The 13,200-nt window shown below is 40.6% G+C and overlaps 1 protein-coding gene across 3 annotated transcripts in view; it reads left to right on the top strand.

The window, feature by feature from the left end:
* The window catches only part of LOC105427321 (uncharacterized), a 345,326-nt gene that overhangs the window by 130,822 nt on the left and 201,304 nt on the right, over positions 1-13,200 (top strand). For all 3 annotated transcript variants that reach the window (XM_089083220.1, XM_025218318.2, XM_089083221.1), the window contains one exon: positions 2,762-2,950. In XM_089083220.1, coding sequence (XP_088939346.1) covers positions 2,762-2,950 — 189 coding nt within the window. The remainder of the gene's footprint in view (positions 1-2,761; positions 2,951-13,200) is intronic.

Raw genomic sequence — 13,200 nt, 5'->3', positions numbered from 1 at the left:
CCTCAACTTTCCGCGCACGGAACACTTTTTATTCGTAATAACAATAGTCTGACATCCTATATTGAAAACATTCTTAAGCTAAAATAAAACAAAGTAACATAATATAATATACTTCTAAGATCGTCACCATGAAAGCATAATTTTCTATTACATTTTAATTTATAAGAGAAACTTTTATAAACTTCTTTTAGAAAAATATAATCTTATCTATTTATTTCAACCGTCGATAGATAACTCTCATGACGACGAAATTTTTTTATCCGATATTCTCGTCTGAAAACGGAATATTCGGGCGGATGTATATTATAGCGCATGGCCGGTCAGAACGATGATTCGCCAACGTGGAATTTGGAGAATACCACGCCGCGTTTTTCGAGAGCACATCCCGTGCCTCGTATAAAAATAGTTCGCCCGGTATTACACGCGGTTTCCTCACGCGAATACCGTTGCTGCTCTCATGTTAGTGCGGAAAAAATGGCGATAATACTTCGCATCGTACACCGAGATAGAATACTCGATCCTAATGTCTGAGGCCACTTCCAATCGTAGCTTCTATCAAAAATTTGTTCCCAAACGCAAATTAATATTTTTACTTTTTAAAATAATACAGATGTAACGATAATAATAACATATGATGGAAAAATATGCGATTATTGAGGAAGAAAGATTAAAAATATCGTTATAAAATGTCAGAGTATAAATTACTTTTGAAGTTTAAATGTTTCAGTTTGGAGAGAGTTCAAATGCATGTCGATCTATCGATGTCGAACTATTTTCGCGGCATGGACCACTGTTACGGTAAACAGAAAATATCACTAGCGTCGAAACCTCGGTGCGAAGTAGCGCGTTAACTCACGGGCTTTAGGAGTTTGTTATTTCGGTTTTGGCGTTAACTCCCGCGAACCAACGACAAGAGACATTCGCCAGACCACCCTGAAATCGTTTTTCCTCTCCCCTCCCCTCCCCCGTGTCTCTGCCATCGGTTACTGACTTTCTACGTTGCGTCGTGACCAATAGTGTCTGATGGTGCTGATGCTGAGCCTTCGGGCACGAAAATAACTAAAACGCGTGCGTTACGGCAACGGCGTGATGTAAGATTTTCCACGGTATACAAACGGAAGTTTGACGCAGAAAATACCGGATCGGAGCACGCGCTATCGGATAATTCGATTTCGATACACGCTCGGTTCTCCTTTCTGGCGGAGCGAATCTTTCTTCTGGCCGGGATCCTTTATATTTTACAGATTGCTCACTTATCTTCGCGACAGTCTAGGGACAACAAAGGGACGAGCGAGAGAAAGAAGTCGAGGATCCGCAGGACAGAGCGGCGTTGGCGACGAACGCTAAAAGTCTGTCGGTAGGATTGCAGAGTTTGCGTTTTTACGTAGAGTTTTACCGGGCGGGTCGAATCGCGCACGCGGCCGCAATTAATCGCGTGGAATTCGTGTCGCGGCCCCGCCGGGGCCCCATCGAGGACGATCAAAAAGTCCTTACCGCGGTGAACGCGGGGACGTGCCGCGCGAGCACGCAACCAAGAGAGATCCTCCTTTTCTCTTCCCGAGCCTCTTCTCTTAGCGGGCCGGCTCCTCCACAAAAAACACTTTCAATGGACCACACGCGCGACGACCTCGCGCTCGACGAGTGCGCTTCTTACAGGGTCAGGGGCTTATGTCATCTATCTTAGGAAGCTGCGCTCATATTCAGCCGCGGCGACACTCCAATGCACCGCTCATAGTGGGACCTTTTATCTACCGAAACAGCAGAGAAGCCTTTAGGCCTCGTGCACATCACGGAGTAATGAGCGATGAAATGGATGAGCTCGTTTATTAACTCTATTACTACCCTATTGTACCCGAGTCTTGATTTAAACACATACAACAGTTAGATGAAAGTTATTTTACCATCATGTTCCAATGATTTTTCAAATATGTAAATAGATATTTTTATCATCGACTCTTTTGAATAAGATTTTCGAGCCGTAATGTTGATTATCGATTAATGATTATTGATATCTTTTACATGTCAGAAGTAAATTATTTTTCTATACTTAACGTGTAATTTAACTTGTTACCTGATTATAGATCGGTATTAAGTAAAATTTAATATCTCGCGGAATAATCTATCATTGCATATTTAAATGAACTCGCAAAGACCAATATATGATTAACGACACTACGAATTAAATAGCAAATAAAAAATCATTATCAAGTAAAAAAGGTAAAAAATATCGCTAATAAATTTTATATTTTTATATGAAGAAATGAACGATAAATTAAATATACATATTTACAAGTTTAAATAAAATTCAGGTATGAACTAACTTTTCTATATTCTGGAACATTAGATTTGATTTTAAAACAATGTGAAAGAATGTGAAACAATGTGAAAAACAATGTGAAAGCGGTAAATAAGAGTATTATCTACAATGTGCAGTGCTTATAATTTATTCTCTATCACTAATGTGTACGCAGGAAATATCAACTAGCGTAACGAATTTTATGTAAACTATGTGTTGAGAAATATGAATGACAAATTGTCCTTATCATTCAAACATATCGCTCAGGGATATTTCCGATAAAATGATCGTATCACCTCCTTTCCCAAGTGTTTCTTTTATACCAAAGATATGTTACGCCACATGTAATCGGAAGCAATAAAAGAAGAAAAAATACTGATACCTAAGTTAATATTTAAGAAATTTATAGAAAAAAAGACAGTTTCTCGATATCGATAGTGATATCGACTTTACTTTTCATTACAGTGGCCCACGTGGTTTTTCCGACCAGATCTTCCGCTTGGCACGCCACTACCGACGAGTCACGTTCCAAATTCGAGTAACATTCCTACTTCGTCGCCTCTACCATCTCGGACACATCTGGACGTTCCGAAAGGGCCCGAGCCTTCTTCCAACAGCAACAAAGTCCATGGACAGACGCCAACGATATGCACAGTGAGTGACACGTTTGATCATTTGCAATTTGATTCTGCCAACTAGACCGTGATAATGTGTGACTGTTGTCTTGCCAGTATATAAATCTTACAAGTGACCGAATCACCAAGGTATGGAAATTTGTGGCAAGTCAAAAATATTAATGTACATTTATAAATTTTAGAAAAAATATATACTATTCAATTGATTCTAAAAAAAAAATTTGAAAAAAATATAAATTTAAAAAGATGAATAATATGACAATGTGTATGCACGCCAGAGGTATATAATAAAAGTCTTGTTTCTTTTTGAACAAATTAAATTTATAGGGAAGCGATAATGGTGTCTCAATAGATTGATCAATACGAATTATTAACAATTATTTTAAAATCTAATCGATTATTAAATCACTTAATAACAGTTAAATGCCGATAATATGCGCGGTAAGCGATACTCATTCGCTCGTTGGCGATTTTAATTAATGCACAATATCGTTAATGATGTCGATTATTCTTGACTATGATTGTTATTAAATTATTTGACCGCAACTTTATGCCATTACAAACTGTACGAGTTGTGCGTAAAATCGTAACGCAATCGTATCTCACGCGTACGAATCGCCAGTGTTAGCGCGTTATTAAAAATATCTGAATAAATTAATCGATTTTTTGCGCGTCTTATCGCGTAACGACGGGATGGAGTTTTGCCGAGCGACAAAAACAACATTGCAGTTAATTGAAAAGTATGATTGTTCTCTTGACTGGTAATAACACATAATAAGCAGTAATTTCGTATAAAATTACGGGTATATATGTATCACGCGTGTAAACGGTGGCAACGAGTTTCATAGCCTTCGAACGAGGTCGATTGTCATTCGTATGTGTTCGATCGTGTTCGTCATCGGTCAGGGACCGGAGTAATTTCCATCGCGAACCTGGTATTTTGTCGCGATAGCGTGCTGACAGGTGACATCGACGAACTGAAATACGAGCTTAGCACGAAACGATATTTTCCTGCGTGCTTACATGCCGTGATTTTGTCTCCGTCGTGAATTAATGCCACATGACGTTCATCCCATTAACTCCGAACACTCCACGACTCTCGTACTCTCTTGCGTGCTTTCAACATTGCGATAATTCGTTTTGCTGCTACGTAGTCATATAGCATTAGAAGAAGTATGATAAATGCGCACACCCGCATATGTGAGTTGTGATGTTTCTTGTTTCTTTTTAGTTGCTCGTTTATTTTATGTAGATTAAAGGGATATTGACAAGTTTTGAATAATAACAAGCAAAGTAGAATATTATATCACTGATTTGCATATGTTAAAATTTTCTGTTTTGTCTGATAAATATTGACAAGTTATAAATAATAAGAAAATGTTGAATCAGCTGCTTTGTATTAAGATTATTTTCCATTATGTCTAAATGTCATCTCGTTCGATTGACACAATTGACACCCAAAATTATCCCATCGACTGTTCCGTCCTCGTGTTACCTAGTCACCCATGTCGCTGGAACTCATTTCCGATAGGGGGAGGTGCACGGAGTTTAACGGTCGGCGACACGGCACAGAAACGTACCGGTCGTATAAGTCGTTACCGTCCCGACACGGGGCGCGATCGATATTCAATTTACAGTTTTGTCACAACGGTATTGCGTGTGCTTCGTGGAAAAGTGGCGTGGCGCCTCATCGACGTTGCGCCCCGTGGGAGTTTATTCGATCGGCGCTGGTATTGGCGTGGTCTGAAACCGCTGGAAACCGCGTGGGCGACGAACGGCTCGTTAGAGCGCCTCGCTGTCGTGGTCGCTCGTTAGCGCGGACGATGCCGACCGTTACAGTCATTTAAACGCGATGTTTAATAAACGCACGCGTCCGGGACTCGCGAACGGTGTGCCCTCCATAACCGCGCCGGAGGGGCCTTTCCTGGGTCGACTTGCCTCCTTCCTCCCCCTCCCCCTCCCCCCGGTCACGATTGTTATCCGCGCGTCGCGCAAATCGCGACGCCCGGATATTAATTATCACGCGGGATCGCGGGTAGTCGCTTCGAATGATCGATCTGGTCGCCACGATTAAAGACGGCATCCAGGTGGGCGGAGGAGGCAATTTATATCAGCCCACGGGCGTGTATAAGTCACGATGACTTTGAGCGCATGCACCGTATCGAAAATAATTTTGTTCGATATTAATTAGGCTTTGAAGCCTGAGAAGCGATTGCAATGCGTTTAAGAATAACGACGTTGGCTCAAATGCGACGAACGATTGACAAAAGTATTGTAATAATGATTTGTGACACATGCGACTAAATTCTTTCACTTGAGTTTAAATTTATATGGAGAGAGTGCGGCTTAAAATTTCTATTTTTTTTTTGATAGCGCAGAGATTTAATATTTTTTTGAAAACTAACTTTTACGCAATATATAATTTCAGATGTTTTATATAATATTTTTATATTTTTATATAATATTTCCCAAAGTTTCCGTCCAAAATATGCTCCAATTTTAAGACTGACGACGATACGCATGTGAGCTCCGCTCACAGAGAGAGATCGAGCAATGTCATTTCGGAGTTTATTTCTCCTCGTTCGTAGGTTTACGACGCGCGGAAACAGCGATAGCTCAGACCTATTTTTATTTCTCTCATGAGTTATCCGCAGCCACTGTTGCCCCATTTATTCTCATTGTAGCCTCTCGTCGGCACAGTCGTAAGGCAGCGTGGTATCTGCGAACGTTGTTGCTATGTATTTTCCGCACGCTCCATATCGACGCGCACGGTCGTGCTAATAAATGTGCGTTTGTAAAAAAAAAAAAATTGTTCAGTTCCGAGAAACAGTTACTGCAAATTGCGACTGTGCGGAGGTACCTATATACCCTGGCGCGCGGTTACGCGATTCTCGATATTCTATCCGGATCGTTAACGGCGATAACGCGCAGTGATTTTATTTCGGAGGATCAAGAGAGATACTCTCCTTCTCTCTCCCTTTCTTTTTCACCCTTTGTCTCTCTTTCTTTCTCTCTTTCTCTCTATGCGCGCGCGGATTGCTCGTCGAAATTCGAAGCACGCGGCGAGCCTTAACCCTCGACCACCGCGTTCGATTTGAATAACATAGCTACCATGGTAGAGGAATCCAGTTCTGATCTCCGATAGAAATGTATCGCAGTACTTTATGCGTATCGCAAGTGTTGTTACTCCGGACTCTCTATTTTTTTCATTCGATATTTAACTTCATAAAAAGGCGAGGTCGCTCGGCTTGTTTCCCAGATAGATCCTAATTATCGTGGGAGAGAGAATTTACTCTTCCTACTTTTATCACAGGCGGTATTATGGTATTCACCTTTCCGAATACAAGAGCTTGCGAGTTATTCTTTATTATGCGTGCTCGCATTTCAGTTAAATCGAGCGTCTAAATGCAACCGATATATATAAGGAATACCATGCGCTCCAGAAACATTTTATCTACGCGCACGCCCGAATAAAAATGTATCTTATCCGAGGGGGTAACGAATTTATCGCGGCGGGGTTACAGGCGCGGTTTTGAATGCGATATTTTTAGCGAGATATCGATGCAGTTAAATCGCGAGAATGGAGCTACCATTTACTATTCCTTCCGTACGTAGCGAAACTTTTCGTAGCCAACTGTAGGTGTAGCTAATAAATGTTTCAAGATTTTTATAATTATGCTTTTATATTAGAATTTTGTTAATCCCTTAATTTATCAAAACTTCAAAAATAATTAAGACACGGTAACTAATTATTGATTGAATATTGATTGATTATTGGGTACGATCAAGTATATAATACTTACTAATGCATTTTAGTTAACTGTAACATTTGTTAATATTTAAGTTAAACATGTTGAAGATATATTATGTATAAAAATATTGCATATGGATTTCTTCCTCCTCATCCTCAATCTGTTACTCAAAGCAACAATTAAGTGAATAGCGGGAATACCAATTAAATATCGATCACACAGAAACCGGTTAACGATAAGTAATCACGAAAATTTTCTTGATATAATAAAATCTTGATAATTGGTTAAGGTTAAAACCATCTTAGGAAACGGTCTCTGCGAGAGATCAATTATTCACCGGCAATAATTAGTCACATAATAATTAACGAGAATCGAACAGCGGTTAATCGATCGCAATGAGAAAACCGGCTCGAAGTTAATGACTAACGATACCTAAAGCTAACGGATTGACGGAAAAATTTCAAAGTAAGATGTATGAGGTACAAAGTAGGTTTTCAAGTTTTTCTTCGCGGCTTGTCGTATCGGTACGAATACGTACGTACCGGTTGTTACTAACTGGAACGACCGGGGGGAGGGGGCAAAATCTAATTGCACGATCGTTTAATTAGATCGTTGGCACTCGCGCGTCGTCTCGTCGTGCCCTTCATGCCGAACTCGGTTTGTCCTTAAGATACGAATCGACCTTAATTCACCTCGTCTACGGGATTAATCTCGCTCGCGAGTGCTCGCGGTGCGCTCTAAAATTAGCGCGAACGTCAATTGAGCGCAGTGACTGCACGCACGCGTCGGTATATACATAGCACACATCGATTACCTCATACGGGCTTTTTTTCTCTCTCCTTCTCTTTCTCTTTTTCTCGCTCGTACGACGTAAACGCGTTTAAACTAGCGCTTTGCGTGGCGATCGCGGACGACTTATCGGATCCGCCTCGGGCTATTCTAAGATGGATTTCATTATCGCGAGATGTCTTTGATCCCGTCTTGTAAACGCGTTTTCATTTAACGCGATGCGATAATGGCAGTCGAGCACGATAGGCGTACTCGAAATTAGAGGCTCATTTATACCTGAAAGAATTAGGAACTCTTATTTTGTTCAAGGCAAATCGACACCGCGCTTTTAAATATCGCTTTTATTTAAAAACAATATCAAGTACTTCTTTAATTATACATGCATGTGACGAAGCTAAATATCATTAAAATGAGAGTATTAGTCGCGCTAATGGTATTATGTTGCTATGACTACAAATGTAATCATACTTAACGTCCGGTAAAAACAGCTCTTGACACAGGACTACATGGATACTTTATTCCCGCATCAGTCAAAAAGCGATTGAATTTTTTGTTAATAAGAACATCATCAGGATGGTATTATTTTGTAGCACGCATTCGATCTGCATGCTTATCCGTATCGGTACTAGACGTTTTGCATAATGGCATCTCCTACGAATTCATTACGCGACCATACTTCAGGCAGTGTATTGACGTTAGAGAAATGCAGATTCGACGTTTAGAGCTCCCGCATACTACGAAGTTTCTTTCTAGGATACCTTAATTTATGCGCCAATAAAATGTCTGTAAGATTTGTTGAGCGCGCTTTACGAGATGCTTATTGAATGTCGTACAGTACCTATCGTTAAACGAGAAAATGTCCGCGTTCTCTTTCGACCTTCGATTACTCTAGGCATGATGATATCTTTTTCCTCCTTCGCTTCCTTTCCTATTTTATTTTATAACTCGTGCGCGTACAATCTAAGTACTTAATAATATTTTTATAACTATTGTACAATAATAATACTTATATAGACAGAACTTCTCCAATGAGAATTTATCTTAAAAGATTGCGGCGCTTTTACAGAATACGTTACATTAGAAAGAAAAAGGGGAACTCTCGTGGCGTAACGCGCTCGGTCGCAAAATAAGACGGTATGCGTCTCGTTATTAGCTATTCGACCGGTGACGGACAAAAAACGCAATAATTTCATCGGTGCCGGCCTTAACGACGACGGCGCCGTGACGACAAAAAGCTCAATCTATCAAATTGTCACTGGCCTTTCTATTCCATAGCTCTGCGCCTTCCCTAATAAGCAATCTTCCAGAGGAGACCTTACCGTAAATCGCCATCCACCACCTGAATAGGTTCCGGATCGGCACCAACCATCTTCGATCACAGGGCCGGTTTCTTACCTCCTTGACGAGTTCGTCATAAACTCTCGATCACAAATTTTTTTGGAAAATATCATCGATTTGATACACATACGATCAATTTTTAATCGATAAAAAATAAACTGATTGAATAAACAACTATTATTAATTAATGTGAAACACGTGCAAGTTCGTCCGCGACAATTTTTCTTCGTTACGAACAAAATATAATTCCAAATAATTAAATAATAATAATATTATAAATACATATACAAATCCGAAAATATATATTTAGAAATGTTGAATCGTTTCTGCGAGAAAATATTTTCAAAATATTCTCGAAGCTTTCTCGTCTTTTTTTGATCTTGGAATATTCTCATGGACCCCATGGAATCTCTCGACGTGGCGCCTTTCGTGCGGCCGGTATTTAAGTCCGTTAAGTATTCGCGCTCTCCGATTTGCTTTTAGCCGTGCCTTGCGTGCGCTGACCGCCGTCCCTGGACGTGCACAGTGTTCTCTGAACGTGTACACTGGCTACCAGATGCCAGGCACGAATTGGCAAGTGTCGGACGCGCTCCGCTCCACTCCGCTCCGCTCCGCGCTGGTAGTCGTCATCGCGCTGTCGTCCGAAGACGGACAACCGGCGGTTAATAACCAACCGATTTTGTTGTCCTCTTTTGCGGCCGGCGAGCGTTGCGGCGCGGCGCGGCGCGGCGCAGCTCCGAAGTCACTTTGCTAATAAGTCATTTGCCGTGCTGCGTTGGATGTCGCCGCCTGCTTATGAACGCGTCCCTTCATAGCGCGCGCACAAAAGGATGTTTCATTAATCTAAGACACTTTATCGCGGACAGTTAATTATTTCCAAGAAGCGATACGCCGCGTTGCGTGGCGCCGCGGCGCTCCGGATTTTACATTTCGTTCTCTTTTCTACCGATCGCCGAATGAGGCAACGCACGACGAGGATGTACCCAACTACACTACAGATTGTCGCAGAATCGCGAATTTAATTTTGGCAAGGTATAAATTTTGTCCCCGCATTACTCTTCATCCAGTGAAAAATAATGTTTTAGAATTGGAATTGTTTTTTTTTCTTTTCCTATCGATATCGCCATGCTGTATCGTTACACGAACAATATTATATATGTAAGTATATTATTTTTAACATTATCAACAATATAAATATAACTTTTGATATATATAGTGTCTTTAAATTCTCTGTTAAAAAATATCGCTCGGAATATGAGCGTGTACTACCTCTTTACGAGCGCCGCTCCAGTTTGAGGGGACGCCAAGTTATAATTCGCAAATAATGCGCGCAACATTTTCGCGTAAAGGATCTTTATTTCCCGGGTGGACGTCGAGATCTCAGCGAGACGGAACCGATATTGCCGAGAAGGCAATAAACGGATCGCATCCATACCGCGCATGTACGTTACAGCCCGATGCTGCATCGAGCGCGGAGGCCGCTGTTCGCGAGGCTCACCTGCGAGAGCAAGAGCAGAGCAGAGCAGCGAGTTTAATCGCAAAGTAGAACGGCTTCTCGCGTTTTTACGGACGCGAACATAGAATCGCGGTGGTCGCGGATCGTTAGCGACTGTCTGTTTTTACTTCCTCCTTGCATCACGTGCGTTCTATCGCATTGCTCCTCTGTTTCATCGGCTAGATGAAAAGTTTTTCTCGATTGCAGTTGAATTTTCTTTTTTATTTCGTTTTAAATTTTATGACTTTTGTGAAAAAATGCGCATCAGAGAAAAGCGTAACTTTGAACTGTAAGAGGCATTCGCATTATTGCGTTTCTGTCAAAAGAAAATTCAGCTGAAACGGATTCATACGCGATTTAACAAATAAATCTTGTTATAATTTAATATTTGTAACGATATGAATTTATTCGTTTTAAGGGTAGCGTAGAGTTGTTCTTTTATGATGATACTCATGCGCGATAATCGCTCGTTTAACAATGTTGATATTTCGCGTAACACTTTGAATTTAATAGATGAACAGATATCACTATATATTCGACAGATATATTACTTTATACTCGCATTAAATATTTCGCGGTGATGTAACACCGTATCTGTGCTGATACAACGCGCTCGAGTGTATGTTTTTCTTTCTTTGTTCATACGACGCGCTATCATACACAAACTTTACCTTTGTTACTTTGTTGTTATTCCCGCGGCAAGGTCCCGACTCAACGGGCAGCGTATCGTCGCAGTAGTATTTTGACCACGAGACGTGAAGGACGATCGCTCCTTGCGAACGATAATTATAAGAATGAATTATAAGTTATCATTTAACTTGTAGCTCATGATTTGTGAACTCGAGACGATGGCTATTTGCCGATTGTCACGGACATCATACTCCGCGTGATTTATTCGTTTCGAGTAATCGGGAATCGTAAATGGTCTCATCATAATACGTAATTACTACCTTAACGCTTCGAATTTGAATAGCGATCGAGTCAATCTAATCATCGTCCGATGCAAAGAGCGATAGTACAGGACAATTGCATAGAGTTGATTTTCAAATGGCCTCTCTTCCATTTCATATATCAATTTGTGGGTTATTATGAGTTTCGAACGGATCATAGCTTGATCGTATGTTATTTTCCGTCGCGATATAAGACTAAAGTCGCGTTGAATTATTGCGGGAGTGCCGTAAAAAGTATCGGGCGGTCGTAATTAAGAAAAAGAGGAGAAAAGCTTGGAGACATCAGGCAATGGCGGAGTAACTATAGGTGAGTATAATAAATATTATTTATTTATTATTTCTTATAGATGGGGATAAATCATTGTTTTAAATTTATATTATTATTAAGTATTTTTACTTGAGAAAAAATGTACATGATAATTTTTTGAAATATTTTTTATTCTGAGCGTTACTTTATTTGCACATATGTATATTTTTATAAATTAATGTCTATTTACAATTTCACTGCTGCGCATCGAATCAGTAAGTCAAATCATATGTTATTTGACATAATAAAGCTGTGAAAGAATATTATACATTAATAGACAAAAATATGTCAATCGTTTAATTATAGTTTATTAAGAATAGTTTACTAAGAAAACATCAATTTTCGAATTTTTTCTAACTATTTACAATTTTAATACTTCGCATTCTTAATACCTTATTCGACATATTTATAAAATGCGATTCAGACATGCCGTAAATACGGATTATGATAATCCTTGTCAGCTTTCTCGTAGTCTTCTTTAAATTTATTTTTAAATTTCTGATTAACATTTTATTTAATTGTTTGAAAAATTTCTTTCTCGTTGTAAATATCTTAAACGACACATGCAGGTAATAAAAATGCATATGAAAGCTTCGACCTTCCGTCTATCGAGGTGGTCTTTCCGGCGGCTTCCAGCTCACAATCGAGCGTAACGCTTCACGCTTTCGGTCAGTTTTGACTATATCGGTAATGGTGTCACGTATGCCCGAACCGTGTATATAACGTCTCATCATGGACAGTAACCCAAGGCATTGCGTCGCCCAATGTAAAGATTTTGCAAAGGCGAAGCGCTCCTCGCGCGCTGATAAGAGGCGGGAGGGCCGCTCCCCCGGGGGCGGGGGCGTCGGGCCCCTCGAATTACGGCGTTGCAATAAATTTAATAAAGCCGGAATTAATGTACGGTTGCTCGTTTCGGCTGAGAGCACGGCGCTCCTTATACTTATACGTCCCGCTTTCGCCCCGAAATTTGAAATACAAGTAAGTGCGTGCGCCGTTTAAAACGTAATACGCGCATAAATTGCCGCGGTAAGCGTAAGAAATTGCTGCCGAACTAAAAGCCGCGCGTTGTATAAATTCCTATCTTATTATCGGGCCGCGCGCACAGCCCGTCGCACTAATTCGTAATTTTAATTTTGCACGTCTTTTCCGCAATTTTCACTTTGGCGTGAGTTTTTTTTTTACACGCGTCGAAAAGCAGCTTTAATTCACTTTAACAATTATCCTCGCTACCTGACAAGCAGATAAAAATATTTGCCGCTCGCTACGGATCGAGTTGTATCGCTCATTTTTCACATCTTTGCGAAACGAAATATTAGCGGAATTGCTAAAAAGGTTGCGGCAAGGACTCGCAAAAAGATCCGTGATGGTGAGCGGCGGCTAAGCGAGGACGAGGACGATGAGTTTAGGAAGGGGAAGGAGAAGGAGAAGGGTGCAATGGTAGTCCAGGAGGAACATCTGCGCCCTTAATTATTTTACAGATTTAGTAGATCGTTATGGCTTGTAAAATTACTGCCAATTTCACGCCCCTAAGCTTATTTTATCCGCGCGTTAGCTGCCTATCGGTGCATCGCCGCCGAGGCTTTCCGAAGGATATTGGGCATCCTTCGCGGCTAAATTAATGGCCCCGTTGTTTATGAC

The sequence above is a fragment of the Pogonomyrmex barbatus genome, unplaced genomic scaffold, assembly GCF_055798465.1.
Source record: "Pogonomyrmex barbatus isolate J1 unplaced genomic scaffold, ASM5579846v1 scaffold7, whole genome shotgun sequence".
NCBI classification, from domain to species: domain Eukaryota; kingdom Metazoa; phylum Arthropoda; class Insecta; order Hymenoptera; family Formicidae; genus Pogonomyrmex; species Pogonomyrmex barbatus.
The sequence above is the reverse complement of the archived record's forward strand: the minus strand, read 5'-3'. Positions and strand labels throughout refer to the sequence as shown.